The sequence below is a fragment of the Falco punctatus genome, assembly GCF_963210335.1.
Source record: "Falco punctatus genome assembly, chromosome: 9".
Lineage (NCBI taxonomy): Eukaryota > Metazoa > Chordata > Aves > Falconiformes > Falconidae > Falco > Falco punctatus.
In genome coordinates, this window is record NC_137589.1 from 25,782,605 (window position 1) to 25,796,782 (window position 14,178).

The window sequence follows — 14,178 nt, forward strand, 5'->3', positions numbered from 1 at the left end:
GGCGGCGGGGAGCGGGGCCGCGGGGGGCAGGGGCCGCCGAGTAACTTTCTCCTCAGATACGCCGCGGAGGAGGGAGGCGGCGGCGCGGGCAGGGCGGCGGTGCTGGCTGCCGGCGGGGACCGCGGAATGCGCCCGGGAGAGGCTGATGCCGTCCGCGATGCTTGTGGCTTCCTGAGGGGGACGGCGCGCAGCGCGGCTGGGTGACGAGCGCTTCGCGTCTGGCTGCTGCGGGAGCCGTTGCCACCCCTGCGGGGATTTTTCTAGCAAGGCGCCTGGGCGGCTAGTTAGCGAGGAGTAGGTTCTGGTCCAAAGCATCTGTTCCTGCGGGTAATCATCCCTGGCTAGTGCTCCGTGGCAGTTTGGCCCTCTTCCGTCGTGATTAGCTTGGCTTATTATATAAGATGTCACCGGAGGAGGAGAGGCGCAAACCCTCGGTGTGAGGGGGACAGGCCGGCCCGCCGCGCCCTCCCGCAGCAGGTCGCGGCGCTGGGGGAGCGGCCCGGGCCCGGCCCCGGCCCGCGCAGGGCGGGAGCTCTCCTCGCTGCCCGCCGGTGGAGCACGGCAGCTCCTTGTGCACGTGGTTGGGTGTGTTTCCCAAACCCCTGAGCAGAAGCATAACCTGCGCTGGTTCCTCTCCGCGTGCCCTTCTCTCTCTCGGGAGCAATAAACATTTGAGCATAGCAAAGTTTAAGAACTTGATTTTTGCTTCCTTTATGTGCATGTTTAGTATGTTAGTATGATCTGGAGACGATTGAATGAATCATCAGTTCCATGGAATAAAAGCAAGTGAATCATCTCTCATACACACGCATACAACCGTGCGGGAGCATAGTTGTTACTGTAGATAGTGAAAGGTTAGTGTCGGTTTCTGATACGCAGTGGGATGTAAGAAGCATAGATAGCGCTCAGAAACCTAGCAGGTTTCCTGGGGCTACTTTGTGAACTGTGAAAGTTTTGCAACACTCGCTTGCAGTTTTTCCTGGCTCAGTGGTTGAATGGTAACTTCCTTCTGTATCAACTTGCTACCCTTTATTTTACCAAAATTCTCAGAAGGGTGCTGTTAATGTCAAGATTTAAGTTGCTGTGTTATTCAAAATGTATTAATTTAAAATAAAATTTAAGAAAAAACCCACCACCACCCACCAAAAAAATCTCCCAAACATAAATGACATTGCACTACGCCTATACACTGAAGCCAGAGACAGATCCCAGACGCTTTTAATCTGGGATTCGTTTTGCTTAGTTTTGTTAAGCAAAAATGCTTAGTCTCTGTTAGAGTAAAAATATATAAATACATATTTGGAAACAAATTAAGGCAGTTTATTTAATAAACATGTTAGGGTTGTACCTAGATACTCTTCTGTTCTTGATCCTCTTGCCTTTTGCTGTGTTAAATAGGATTGAGGCTGGGTCCTGTGTATAGTTTTTCTTTCAACTCTGATTTGGTTCCAAAGTGGAATTTCCATCCTCCACGTTTTCTTGATGTGTCTATCTCTCCCTGTACAGAGGCAGAACTATGAATTTTAAGAGATTAATTCCTCTTCTTTTTCTCAGCATACCTGCCACTGTTGAGAAATGAAGTCACTGTTTACAACAAGGAAGTAGTGCTTTATACATACAAGCACTTGCGTTTACAGTATGTGAAGATCTTTGCATGGTCTGCCTCCTTTGGCATCAGGTATCCTTAATCTTGCTGCCTCTGTTTTCTACCTGTAGTCGTTCTCCAAACAGGAATGGAGGAATGAATCAGTCATGGAAAGGGTTGGTTTGGGTAATTGTTACTTTTGGGGAGAAAAGGCATATTACCTTTTTTTGTTTGTCTAGAACTGAGTGCACTGGCACTTCAAAAACGGTTTTATTGCGTTAGCTACAGGATTGGAGCAGCTAAGTGTGGGAAAACTATTACTTCAGGGTTCATTGGTCGGCTTTTAACACCTCACTATCAGAAGATTCTGAAGTTAACCAAGTTAGGACTACATGCGACTGTGAACACATCGTAATAGAGATTCTCTTAATTGAGGTACTTTGGGTGGTCAGATTAACAAACAGGAAAGAAATAGTTTTATTTGTGCGTTTAAATCGGCATTCATCCATTTGTATTTGATTTCCTTACAAAGAAGATAGAAACATACAGTGTGGGTGGCATTCTATGCACCCAGACCTCAGCTGAAAGCAGTAAAGCAAATACTGAAAGTGGACTCACTACTCTGCTCCAGCCATTTTTCCCTGCTCTATATGCGCGCTAGTCTTCAAAGCAGAAGTGAAAAACTCTAGGTTTCACTTTTAAGTCTGCAGAATGTGCAAAATAAAGTGAGATAAAATGGATTGGTTTAAGGTTACTTCTCTGCAGCTCCATTTTTTTGGGATTGATAAGCAGATTACTGTAGGATGCACAGCAGAACTTTGAGAGCAGTGGAGGGCAATGCAGATAAAAGTGGAGTGTCAACTTTGTATTTTGTTTTTTTGCTGTGTTGGGATACATAGACTTTGTTCTTAGCATGATAAATTTATGAATGTATATTAAATCTTACACTGCCTTTTATCAGAAAGAAAACAAAGATGAAGTTATAATCTTTATTTGAAATTAATAGTACTTTGCTTAAAAAATAGTTTATAGTACTTTGCTTAAAAATAGTTTATCACCTGCTTTGCAGATTCTTTGCTCTGAAAGACTGGTGCCAACAGCACCTTCATATGTCCTTCCAGCTCTCTCAACTGGAAATGAATAGTTAACATCCCAATGGAAAAAAAAAAAAGTTTATTTCCATTTTGCAGTTTTGACTTTAAAGACCCTTTCTAGGCAGATCCAGCAGCCCCAAGCAAAGTTTTGAGCTGTTTCTGTAGAAGGACATACTGCTAGTGTTGAAAAAGAGAATCCTTTCTTCAGCTACTGAAAACTTTGCACCAAGTTGGCTTGGGGGTCATTTGCTCCCTAAATACTCAGATAAAAACATTTGTTACAGTTCTAGGGGAAGAAGTTTAATCTCTGTTACTAATCTCAATATTTAAAATATTAAGAAAATAGTTAGAAAAAGTTGATACTCTACCAAGTTGTATCGCTTTGTGTATTACAGTTGTAGCTAATCTGTTCTTGAATATTGGCGGATAGCACTTTAGACATTTCCTACAGTGAAGCTTATTTCCCTTAATATTGTGTTTTTCTCTTTACATTTTTCCAGTAAATGTAGTGCTATGAAAAGTAACAGCTTTACAGAATTTGCGACTGAAGCCCGTAGTAAGCAGAGCAGGTGTAGCACTGGCAGCAAGTTCCTCCATGCTATGACAAGACTGTGTATATCTAGCTGCATGTGTGCATGTGGGAAATAACAGTGTTACTGTCTCTATCTTAATCATTGCTTATAAAATAAAAATCGCCTACTGCCAAATGTAGGACACTTTTGGAAGGAAAGCTACATAGTGTTACTTGAGCATTATGGTCTCAACAGCTGTCACTATTAGTTCTTACATGTGAAACGTAATCTTGGCTGGTTACCTAAAGCTGAAACCATTTATCCCATTATTAATAGTCAAATTCATGCATGTCTCAGCAGTTTTCCTAATATCTGGCCAAACTGTTCCTTTGCTACTATGCACTGATCATTTCTTTCCTGATACGGGATAATTTTCTTCCTTTGTCGTTGTTTTATATGTGTTTTGAGGTTTGGCTGAAATAAAAAAAAAAATAGCCTGGAAGTTTGCCATAATAACCCTATTTTCATAAAAGACCTAACTAGGGAAAACATGAGAAGACTTACTTTCTTAGAGAAGGTTAAAGATGAGAGTAAAAGTTATTGGGAGGATTTTACGTACTTAAAGATACTGTTCTATTACTGACTGATGCATCAGAAAGAGGGAGGTACCAGGCTGCAAGGTGTTGCGGTCTGTTACAGTTCAAGAGCTGCTTTCCCACGCTGAATCTTCACTGGCAGTTGAGTTTGCACTGGTTTGAGTATACCACACCGGCGTTGAGCAATGACTGCTGAAGAACCAGGTATCCACACTCAGATAGGGTGCCTTTGGTGACTCCCTGGGCACAGCTTCAGTATTGGTTCTTCCACAAGGAGGAGAACCACTTTGTCGTCATACCACTTCTCCTCTAAGCAAATTCTTATAAAAAAGAACCGTTCCTACACACTAAATCACTAATGGAGATGCACTAAGAAATAGTGTTGGGACATAAATGGTGAAATTTTGGGTTTTGTCCTCATTCATGGGTGTGATTTATTCTATGCATATTATTGATGGCAGCATTACAAAATTATTTTCTGACAAAGATACATTGTTTCTGACAACTTTCTGGGAGTTACCTGCTTCCTCGGAAAAATCTATGGTTCTGTTCTTGGTCTGTGTTTTATGAATAGCAGACAGCTGAATCGATGAGTACAATCTGACACCAGCAGGGATGGTTGTAGCTTGTAACTGCCATAAAATTGCTTGCATCCAGTTTATTATTCCCATCTTCCAAACTCCACCCTGCACACTTGTTTAGTTCACCTGTTACAGTTTGGGGTTTGTATTACGACCTCTTGAGGAACGCTTTGTCATTCATTCTGTATTTGTAAAATTTGCAGCACTTCAGTATTCTGGCTGATTTGGCTTCCAGTCTCTATGGAGATAAGTAATAAATAATAGCTTTCATTTTAGATGGTTTTGTCTGAACCTTTACTGTGTTTCTATGCCAGTGCAAAACCAAAACAATTCTTCTGCAGTTTTAATAGAACATTTGTTCAAAGACCAACACTGGAAGTAAAACATAATTCCAGATAGACAACAGTATGAATGAAAGAGTAACAAATCTAACTCATATTTTTGTCACTCATGTGAAGCTTCAGTGAGGGAGACCATGAATACCACCAAGAGCAAAATTAAGCCCTAAGAAAAATGAGACTTCAGTTTTGTTTTAACATAGTTCAGCAGGAAGAATCTTACAGGAATTCTCAAATGTGATGAACTTCTGTAAGGGACAGATTGGTTGTCATTTTCGTAGTATCTTCTGGTCCTTCTTACAAATAAACAAACAAAAAATTTGTGATTTTCTTACGTAGCCAAAACAGCCCGAGCAGCGGTTTGTTCAATTTTGGACTTGGAATCACACACTTCTTTTTGTACCTGAGCTATCCTGGTTCCCTTTGCAGAGATGTAGAATTAGGGACTGCTTACATGGATTATAGACAGCTGAAATTGTTACAACTGACTTCTTCCATGGGGAACCAAATGCTGTGGTAATAGCTTGATGACAGAGAGGCAATTTATCTTCACTTTGTAATTACAAGGGTGATTTCACTTTGGCACTGTATCAGAATATGGGAAATATATGGATTTTCAATGTAGTGTTACCAGGTACCTTTATATGAATTTCTATTTGCAGTGGTCTTTAAAAGTATTAATGTTCATTGTTTAGTTTTTCAGGACTAATATAATTGTTCTGTATCAGTTTCAGTCAGTACTAATGAACTCCATTTTACCAGACAAAGCAAGAAAGTACCCAATTTAGTTTGCAACAACTGTGAGCTAGTAGTTGTGTGGTCATATAGATGATTTTATGACTGTTTATGTGACAGTAACATATATTTCCTAGCGGCTGCAGCTGACAAACTAATTTGCAGAAGTAGAATAGCTGAGATTTCTCTTTAGAACTATAAAATGGAACATTCTAATATGCATTAGCATTTACATTTTTAAAACCAGTTTCTACCATCATATAAGAAATCAAAGTATTTCTTTTCTGAATACAAATATTTATTCAGACAGATAGTGTGGATTTATGAGAACACACTTGGATTAATTCTTATGTTTTCAGCTGCCTATTAACATTTTATTTTTGTTTTCAGTCACTTTAAAATTAGGATAATGTATGTAAATAAGAGCTTTTATAAAAAAACCCAAACCTAATATAAGACAAGAACTGTAGCTTTGACTGAGCATCCTAACCCATGAAAAAGTTCCTGTTAAGGAACAATCTCAGTGTCCAGTCTTGGCATTCTCCTAATCACTGCATTTTTCATTGTCTGTGGATTTGTGATGTGGAAAGGAAGTACCTGCAGATTGAAATTACTTGTATGGTCGTAAGTCCTATTTTAGCTTTGTCAGTACAGTGATAGCACTTACTGCTCTTGATCAATAGCAGGCCTTGGTACATAAATGCAGCTCTCCAAGATTTAACACTGAGTCTGCTTAGCAGTTGCTGATGTAATAATACAACGTAAAACTTAATAGCATGACCTATAACAAGATATTAATTTCCTGAATCTGAAGTTGTACTTGGAAGAAAGAAAAAGCACTGGAGTTGCTTTCAATAGCAGAAGAATGCATTGTGTTTCCTAGTTCTGATTCTTTTTAACGGTGCGGGTAAAATATTACCGCCTTACTAATTTAATTTGGATTGGAAAGTGTGTTTATTAGATTATTCCAGTATGTGTCCAAAGTCCCTGAAAGAGAAATTATCACTTTTCTTTGCGATGTAAAATGCACCAGGGTTATGTGTTTACGTAAGTTTCTTAGATAGACTTTTTCAGATGACTTTTTGCATTGTGTTACATCTATTAAAATCTTTGTGTACTAACAAGGCACATTACAGTAATAGAATACAAAAAAAAAATATTCTGAAGATAGATTTCAGTGCTAGTTAGTACTGATCAGATCTGACAGACAGATAAATTCTCTCCGCCGCAAAAAAAAGTAGTTGATCTTGAGATAAAAGTCTTGAGTGATTCTTAAAGAAGCATCGCCACTAATTAAAGCAAGTGAAATTATATTTATTTCCTCCCTCAAGCAGAAGAATGGAATATGTCAGAAAACAGGCTCTTGATTAATTTCCTAGTGAGAACACAGTTCTTTTTTTCAGATGGAAGATCAGCTCTTAAACAGACAATGTGTGGATTGAATGAAGTTAAAAATCATAGAATCATTAAGTAATTTAGGGTGAAAAAGACCTTTAAGATCATTGAGTCCAACCATAAGCCTAACACTGCCAAGTTTCTTTCTTCCATGGTTTTATAAAATTGTTACTTACTTTTTTGAAGAATCATCAGTACTAGCTGCAGAGACAGAAGACCCTTTGTATGATATAAATGATATTTTGACTAACTACTCTTGGTTGATTCTGGCTGTGGAATTTCCCTGCATTCAAAGTGATTTTGAAGAGCTGCTTAATCAAACCAATATTTTTCAGCTTTCCATCTTAACTCTTTGAGTTTATCATAGATAAAGTAAATTTTCATGCTTTCATCCCAAATACATATTTACCACAATTTACAAGTGTTTTGTGCGGACAGTGATGACAGAATGCAAATGGATTTATTCGAAATAATGTACTCAGTGACAGTTGTTGCCTCACGCAGACAAGTGTTTATAATCTACCATTGATGTGTAACTTGCTGACAATTTAGAACGTAAATTTACATGGGTTTAGTCTACAATTCAAAATTTCCATTAATTGCAGAGGAGCTTTTCCAGTGAATTCAGTGTGAAGCTGGATGAAACCAGTGACAAATTTGTAACAGAGGCGCTTTTCTATAATGTCTGGCTTCTCAAAGTATAATAGCTCTTATTACATCAACTGATACAATAGGAAAAAACACACAAACTAGGCCCTTCGTCAGGTCTCAAAGAATTAACCTTGAACTAAGGGTGTGATTTCAGAAGACACCTATATGTACTTTTGAACTGGGGAACACTATTGAACTGCTATTGAACAAGGGAAGTGCTGCTTCTATCTCTTATGCTGTTTGAGCCCTGGCAGTCATTGAACTTGAAAATAAAGTTTAACTAAGCCATGAAGAAACTAATAAAAACAAGCTTTCTGTTGGTCTGGTGTGTTAAATGGACTTAAAGATGGATCAACAAGCTCCAGAGTGGTGCTTCCCTTTTTTGGTGCAACTGATCCATTAGATCAGCTCTGCTGTTCAGTTAAGTGTAGATTTAAGGACAAGTTGGGAATAGCTGCTTTGATTTTATTGTAATTATGGCAATCAAATAGCTAATTTGAGGCGGAAGTGTGTTTATCACCTGGAAAACAAAGTGAATATTAGTATAGGGAGAAAATGTAAGGTAGTGCTTCATCATGGGCAGAAAAAAAACAGATCATTACCACTAGAAAACTGAAGGCTTTAGCTGGGGTTTCACCATGCAGTAGAGGTAGTATCTCTACTAAGTCTTATCATTTTTGATAGCTAGAAGATCTGTGAACCCTTGTTTCCAGGTTTAACTTGATGATCAGAACTGAGAAGTGGAATTTTCTTAAAAACTTTCTCATGGAATTCATTCTGGCACCTAGAAGTCTTGCGAATATGTGTAATTACATTGACAGAAGAGCAGCGTGAACAGAGCAGTGTACGTTAAGAAAGTGGTTCTCTAATATTTATTTAAGGTAATCTCTGGTCTTTCTTGGATACTTACTAGGCTCCTGCACTGAAGTGGGTTTTGTGTCACATGGACATGAGTTCCTGGAGCAGATTTGATGTTGTCTGGTTCTGGACTATTAGGGGCAAACTCTGTATCTGACTTCTTTCTTGGCAGTGGAGAACCCTTCCCACTTCCCCCATCTAGCTGGCCTATACCTAGATTTCTCAAGCACTCTGATACATAAAGAATATTTGCAAAGATTTGCTGAACATTGGACCTTTGGATTCACATTTTCTATCTTTTTTGGGGGTAATATGTGATAACATTGACAGGTAGCGTGCTGACTGAAATTTCCTATAATTCCTACAAGTGATGATAGCTGCTCATGTCATTTGTACTGTATGTTTTCAAAGGAAGCATCTTGGGTCTCATGTATCCAAGGTAGTATCTGTAAAAACACAAATAATTTAGAACTTTACCCTTAGCTGAACATAACTACTGTAACTTAAACCTCAGTTGATCCATTTGACTCTAGGCCAATATTGAATATGCATGTAGATAGAGAAAAGCCTAACCACAAGTACTGCTTGTACTTACCATAGTTAAGTTACCACAGACCATGCCTTGAATTGCTTATAAAATTGTCAGTTATTAAATAATTCCAAGAACAAGATTAGGGAAAAGTTGTCATTTTGCCTAGTAAAACAATTTTTGTAACCTTTTCATTAAAGCCAGGACTTCAAATTTGGCTTAATTATTGTCTTTGTATTATGAATGTATTTTTTCCTGTCTTCTGAAAATAGAGTAGTGTTTGATCGAAGTAAAAGCCTTTGAAAAAAAGTATCTAAGTTTATATATGTTCTTAGAAGAGGCTGGTGAGAGTTTGCCAGCGACATTTTCCAAAGACGCATCTGCAGCCAAGTGCTTGAGTGGAACTTTCCCTGTCATTGTTTCTCCTTGAATCCCAGTGTGGACTCTGATACAAGTATTAAAAAGGAGGAGTTTAGCTCTGTTTTGACTGTTAGAGGCACAGACGTCACAAAGGAGAAAGAAGAGGAGTGAGAATGGCAAAGGAGTGAGAATGGCAAAGGAGTGAGAATGGCAAGTGGTGTCTGTTTGCAAGTAGCAGCAGACAAAGGCAGTTAGAAAACCATTAGGAGGGTCTAGGCACAGGGAAATGAGGAGGTGGATGTTGAGTGATCTGGAAAGGTCTCCTGCTCAGGGGAGGGTAGGAGGCCTAAACCCAGTAGAGAACATACTTCCTAACTCTTCTTTCCTCTGCTGTCAGCAAATAGCAGAGAGAACAACGGGTAAAGAACGTCTCTCCCTTCAGTGCTTGCTGGATTGGTATTCATACATTTGAGGTCTGTTTGGTGGGTGGAGAATTCAAACTGCTGACAATTTACACTGCACAGAGTCATACTGACTCTGCATTAGAAATCCTGTATTTTGGGCATAGTTAAGTATAAAAGTTAGATTGTTCTCATATAGCTCTTTTAAGGCTAAAGGACTAAAATGTTAGGACGTTTCTTGTTTTAGGCTGTTGATGTGACCATTATGTATCCATTGTAGTGCTCTTCAATTCTGTTCTTAAAAGGCTTTCTCCCCAGCAACCTCTTATTCACTGCACAGCTGTAAATTGTTTGGGGATTTATCAGTAAAGGAGTTTTCTGCAGTAGATGGTAGAATGGGCGCAGAGGAATGCAGAAAGACAGGGAATAGTCTCAGCTTAGGGAAGTTGAATGCCACCTTGGAGGACTAGTTTCTGTCCATCTTGGATGCTAGATGACTATTTCATGTTGGGTAGGTAACATACATCAGGAATTCACAGATGGGCATTCATTTTTTAACATTTGTGAAACACATGTAACCAAATTTGCCAGTGTTCTGACATTGCCAGGACAGCTAAAATCACGTGAAACTGAGCTGTTTACTGTCTGAGTGTCTTGAAAAATTGAACTTGCATCAAGTGTATGGAACTAAAGAGTACTTGAGACAGTTTGGACCTAGACTTCTGTGTCTCCTGTTTCCATATCTGTAAATTATGGCTAGCAGTGTTTTGTTGTTGAATAGGTGTATCGGGTCTGGCTGAGCCCCATAGCAGCCCTTCGAGCGCTGTGCTCTGTTTTGGTAGCTACAAAGGTGTTGATAACACACCAGTGTTACGGCTGCTGCTGAGCGGTGCTTGCACAGCATCAAGGTTGTCTCTCCAGCATTATCCCCCTCACCAGTAGGCTGGGGGTGGGCAAAATCTAGGGAGGGGATGCAGCCAGGACAGCTGACCCAAACTGACTGAAAGGATATTCCATACCAGATGATGTCTACTCAGATATAAAAGCTAAAAGAAAGGAGGAGGAAGGGGGGGCATTTGTTATCAACAGTGTTTGTCTTCCGGAGCAACCACTCCTTATACTGAAGCTGTGCTTCCCAGGCAGTAGCCAAACATTGCCTGCTAATGGGAAGTAGAGAATAACATCTTCTGTTTTCCTTTACTTCTTTGCGTGCAACCTTTGCTATTGCTTTATTAAACTGCCTTTATCTTGACCCACAAGTTTTTTCCGTCTTACTTTCTATCCCCCAGTTCTGCTGAGGAAGGGAGTAATAGAGTGGCTTGGTGGGCACCTGGCAACCAGCCAAGGTCAACCCACCACAATAGGTTGTGAAGAAGATCATTTTTTTTACTATTTGAGGAGCATTAAGTACTGGAGTAATGAGTGGGTATGTTTGTGTGATACCAAAGACCCAGGAGTAAAATAAAAAAAGCACAGCTGTCTTTTATACTAGGTTGTTTGATAGGAAATATACATTCATAGTATTGAAACTGGTATTAGAGTTCACACATGCAAAGGCACAGATTTTTTTTTCTTCAACTCTTTTGGAGTCTGTAATTTTTACCGAAGTCGTACTACTCTTGGAAGGCCCCATCTAGATACGGAGTTCTGTTGAGTTTAGTTTCATGGAGATGTACAAGGGATTGGTTTTGCCTGAAGGTTGTGTATTTAGCTAAAGAAATATAATAGACAAATTGGGTTCAGGGAGAGGCACTAATTATACAGGTACAGTTTTCCATAACGTACTTGGGTATACTGCTTGGAGGTACAAAGATGCAATTTTATTTTCTAAACTAAATATGCACTGGGGCATGTCCATGGCATTTTAAGCAGGTGTAAGCTCCTGCTGCCAGAGCTTGAAGAAACTGAGAAAATATCTGCCTATGGTTAGTGTAATATCAAGACAGAGTATATTAGATGTGGCTCAGTGCCATGGTAACACCAGAATATGGTTTCTAGTCAGCTTACAACACAGACATATCTTGCTGCTAGTCAGCCAGCTTGCAAATTTTCTTATAATTAAAACAAAGAAGATTCATTAAAAATACTTTATTAAAACAAACAATCTTGTTTTTAGGAAGCTGTGACAGTGATCTTACGGAGGAGTTCTGAATATAGTATTTGCAGGAAGACAGACAGAGTTTAGGAAAGAACTAGTGTAACCGTAGAACAATAAAGACTGCAATACTTAAACTTGGACAATACAGAACCTTCTCTTCTTTTATACCTCAGTGAGTGGGATGTTACCGATCCTGCTTATTGGAGTGGGTGAGATTTACCTTGTTCATGGCAATAAACCTACATATTCCTTGAAAGTGGTGATTAGTAGTTAAATGTTGATTCCTGTGCTTTCCTACCAGTAAAAAAAGTGTGAAGATTGCCAAGTTCATCCTATATTGATAAGTGTCTCAAGAGCTTGTGCTGCAGGTAGGTCAGGGTAGATCAGACAGCTTAGTGTGGTGTTGCTCTAAAAGTAAAATGTTGGCATTAATGTTTATGACTATGCAGTCAACTGACAGGAGTGTTACATGACGTGTTACAGTACATCCCATATGTTAATTTAGCTGCTAAACTATAGTGACTTTTCTTTTTAATCACTCATTTCTATGTATCTTGTGGGCTGCACAATGTTTAAGCAGTGGCTAAAAATCCCAATACTCCATCACTGCTCATTTTATCATGTTATCATGAGCAACACTCACTTGGAAATCACCAGCTCTGCATGCATCAGTCCCTGGACCTGTACCAAATACAGGAAAGCAGTGATTCCTTATAAGCTATACAGCTAAACAGGGTAGGCAAGTACAACTGCTGACTGTGCAGTTGCTGCTCTTGTCTCACTATATACCAAAATGAATCAGTGTGGTATACCCAAAAACAGAGCATAGAGCCGGAGCTCCAGAACTTTTTTTGAGTGCTACTAAAATAGAAAGAAAACTCTGTGATAGAATAGTGCTCTAGCAGCTTGTACTTCTTTTGGACCATGCATAGATGCAGGAGGAGATATTTAGGCTGTATTCCTTTTCTAGAGGAAAGGCAGCAGATCAGATCTTTGCGGGATACCAGTTTGAAGTACCTTCATAGGAGTCCCCTGCAGGAGTGGACTGCATTGCAATTACATGCACAAGAGAGTACTGGGCTTAATGACTGAGAGTCTTTTTCAAAGTTGTTTTCCTGTGAGCAAGTAGGTGCTAAATATTTTCAGTTTGGGGGACTGGAGTTCCTGTCTATGTAAACATATGTTTGCAGTCTTGATTTTTAGGTCTTATGCTTGTGCTTTTCTCTGCAACGCTTCTGTTTATGAGCTAGCAATGTTTTGTATTCAGGGATTTATTTTTTCATTGTCTTTCTTTTTTTCTTTCTTTCTTTGCATGTTCCTGCTTATGTCACAAGTAGAAGGAACTGATCAAAACTCCAGGTAGAAGATAAATTCCAGAATAAGAAGAAAATCACAGAAGGATTGTGGAGAAGAATCTGGAGTACAAGTTCTGGTATGAAATTCTAAATATTTTCCTTGGAATTCAGGTCACTGTCTGCGCTGGAAGACAAACCTCACTTAGTATAGAGTATAGCATGTAAAATAGTTCCACTGAGTGTGCTGGCTGGGCAAAGATTACTTTTTACCAGAAAGACTATGTTTAAATGGGTTCAGATTAGCATAGTTCCTACTCTGTTGTACATGGTATCCACTAAGATATTTTTCATGCTTTATCCAAATGTTGAAGTGCCTTATATGTAAGAAAACTTGTTTGTATGAAAACTAGCTACAAAGTCAGGTCAACTTTCTAGTGCTAGATTTTTTTGCCACTGTTAAAAATGTTTTGAGTATGATTTTTATCCTTCTTCAGGTATCAGAAGGAAAACCATATGTAAACACTCTTGAAAGGCATTCTTCCATCTCCACAGTTTGAAGTCAAATGGCAATTCATGTCCTTAATACTGAAGATGTTGAAATCTTGCACGCATTTAAATAATGCTTTATCAGTATTCACCTACAGAATACCTTGGTCTGTTTCTGACTCCGTATCTCCACTAAAGACACTGGAAAGCATTCCTGCTAATTTAAGGGGCTACAATTTGAATCCTTTATACTTATTGCAGAAATTGTGAATTTAGATCTGTGAATTTACACAAAGTAATAAATTTTTTTTTCCCTTGAAATCAGATCATGTTTAAAACCCTAGAAAGCTCATTTAAATTTAGGAAACCTTAATTGCTCTTTTTTCACTTCTGTAGCAATAAATTTGCTTTTTTTGACCAGTAAGTATTTCCAGAATTTGGCTATGTAAAAGCTTGTCAGGGTAAAACCAGGTATATTTGCATTACAAGTTGACTGGCTGGAATCAGTCACCTAATCCTAGAGAGGATGGCTTGATTATTTTTAGTCTTATGTAGATGGGTTTGCTGGTACAATTTCAAAAGCTTTCTCTTTGTATGTGCAAGACAGAACACTGGAAAGTCACCATGTATGTTTTCTAGGCCCATATCATGGGTGCTGTTATAT

The 14,178-nt window shown here is 39.0% G+C and overlaps 1 protein-coding gene across 6 annotated transcripts in view; it reads left to right on the forward strand.

Moving 5' to 3' along the window:
• The window catches only part of PCGF5 (polycomb group ring finger 5), a 93,310-nt gene that overhangs the window by 22,545 nt on the left and 56,587 nt on the right, over window positions 1–14,178 (forward strand). For 3 of the 6 annotated variants that reach the window (XR_013930383.1, XM_080401713.1, XM_080401715.1), the window contains exon 2: window positions 13,071–13,165. Coding sequence is in view for 1 of the 6 variants with exons in the window: in XM_080401712.1 (XP_080257838.1) it covers window positions 57–175 (119 nt within the window). In the remaining 5 variants the exon portion in view is untranslated. Of the gene's footprint in view, window positions 1–56; window positions 9,426–13,067; window positions 13,166–14,178 lie in introns of those variants that run through there. The other 3 variants (XR_013930381.1, XR_013930382.1, XM_080401712.1) reach the window with 2 other exon arrangements.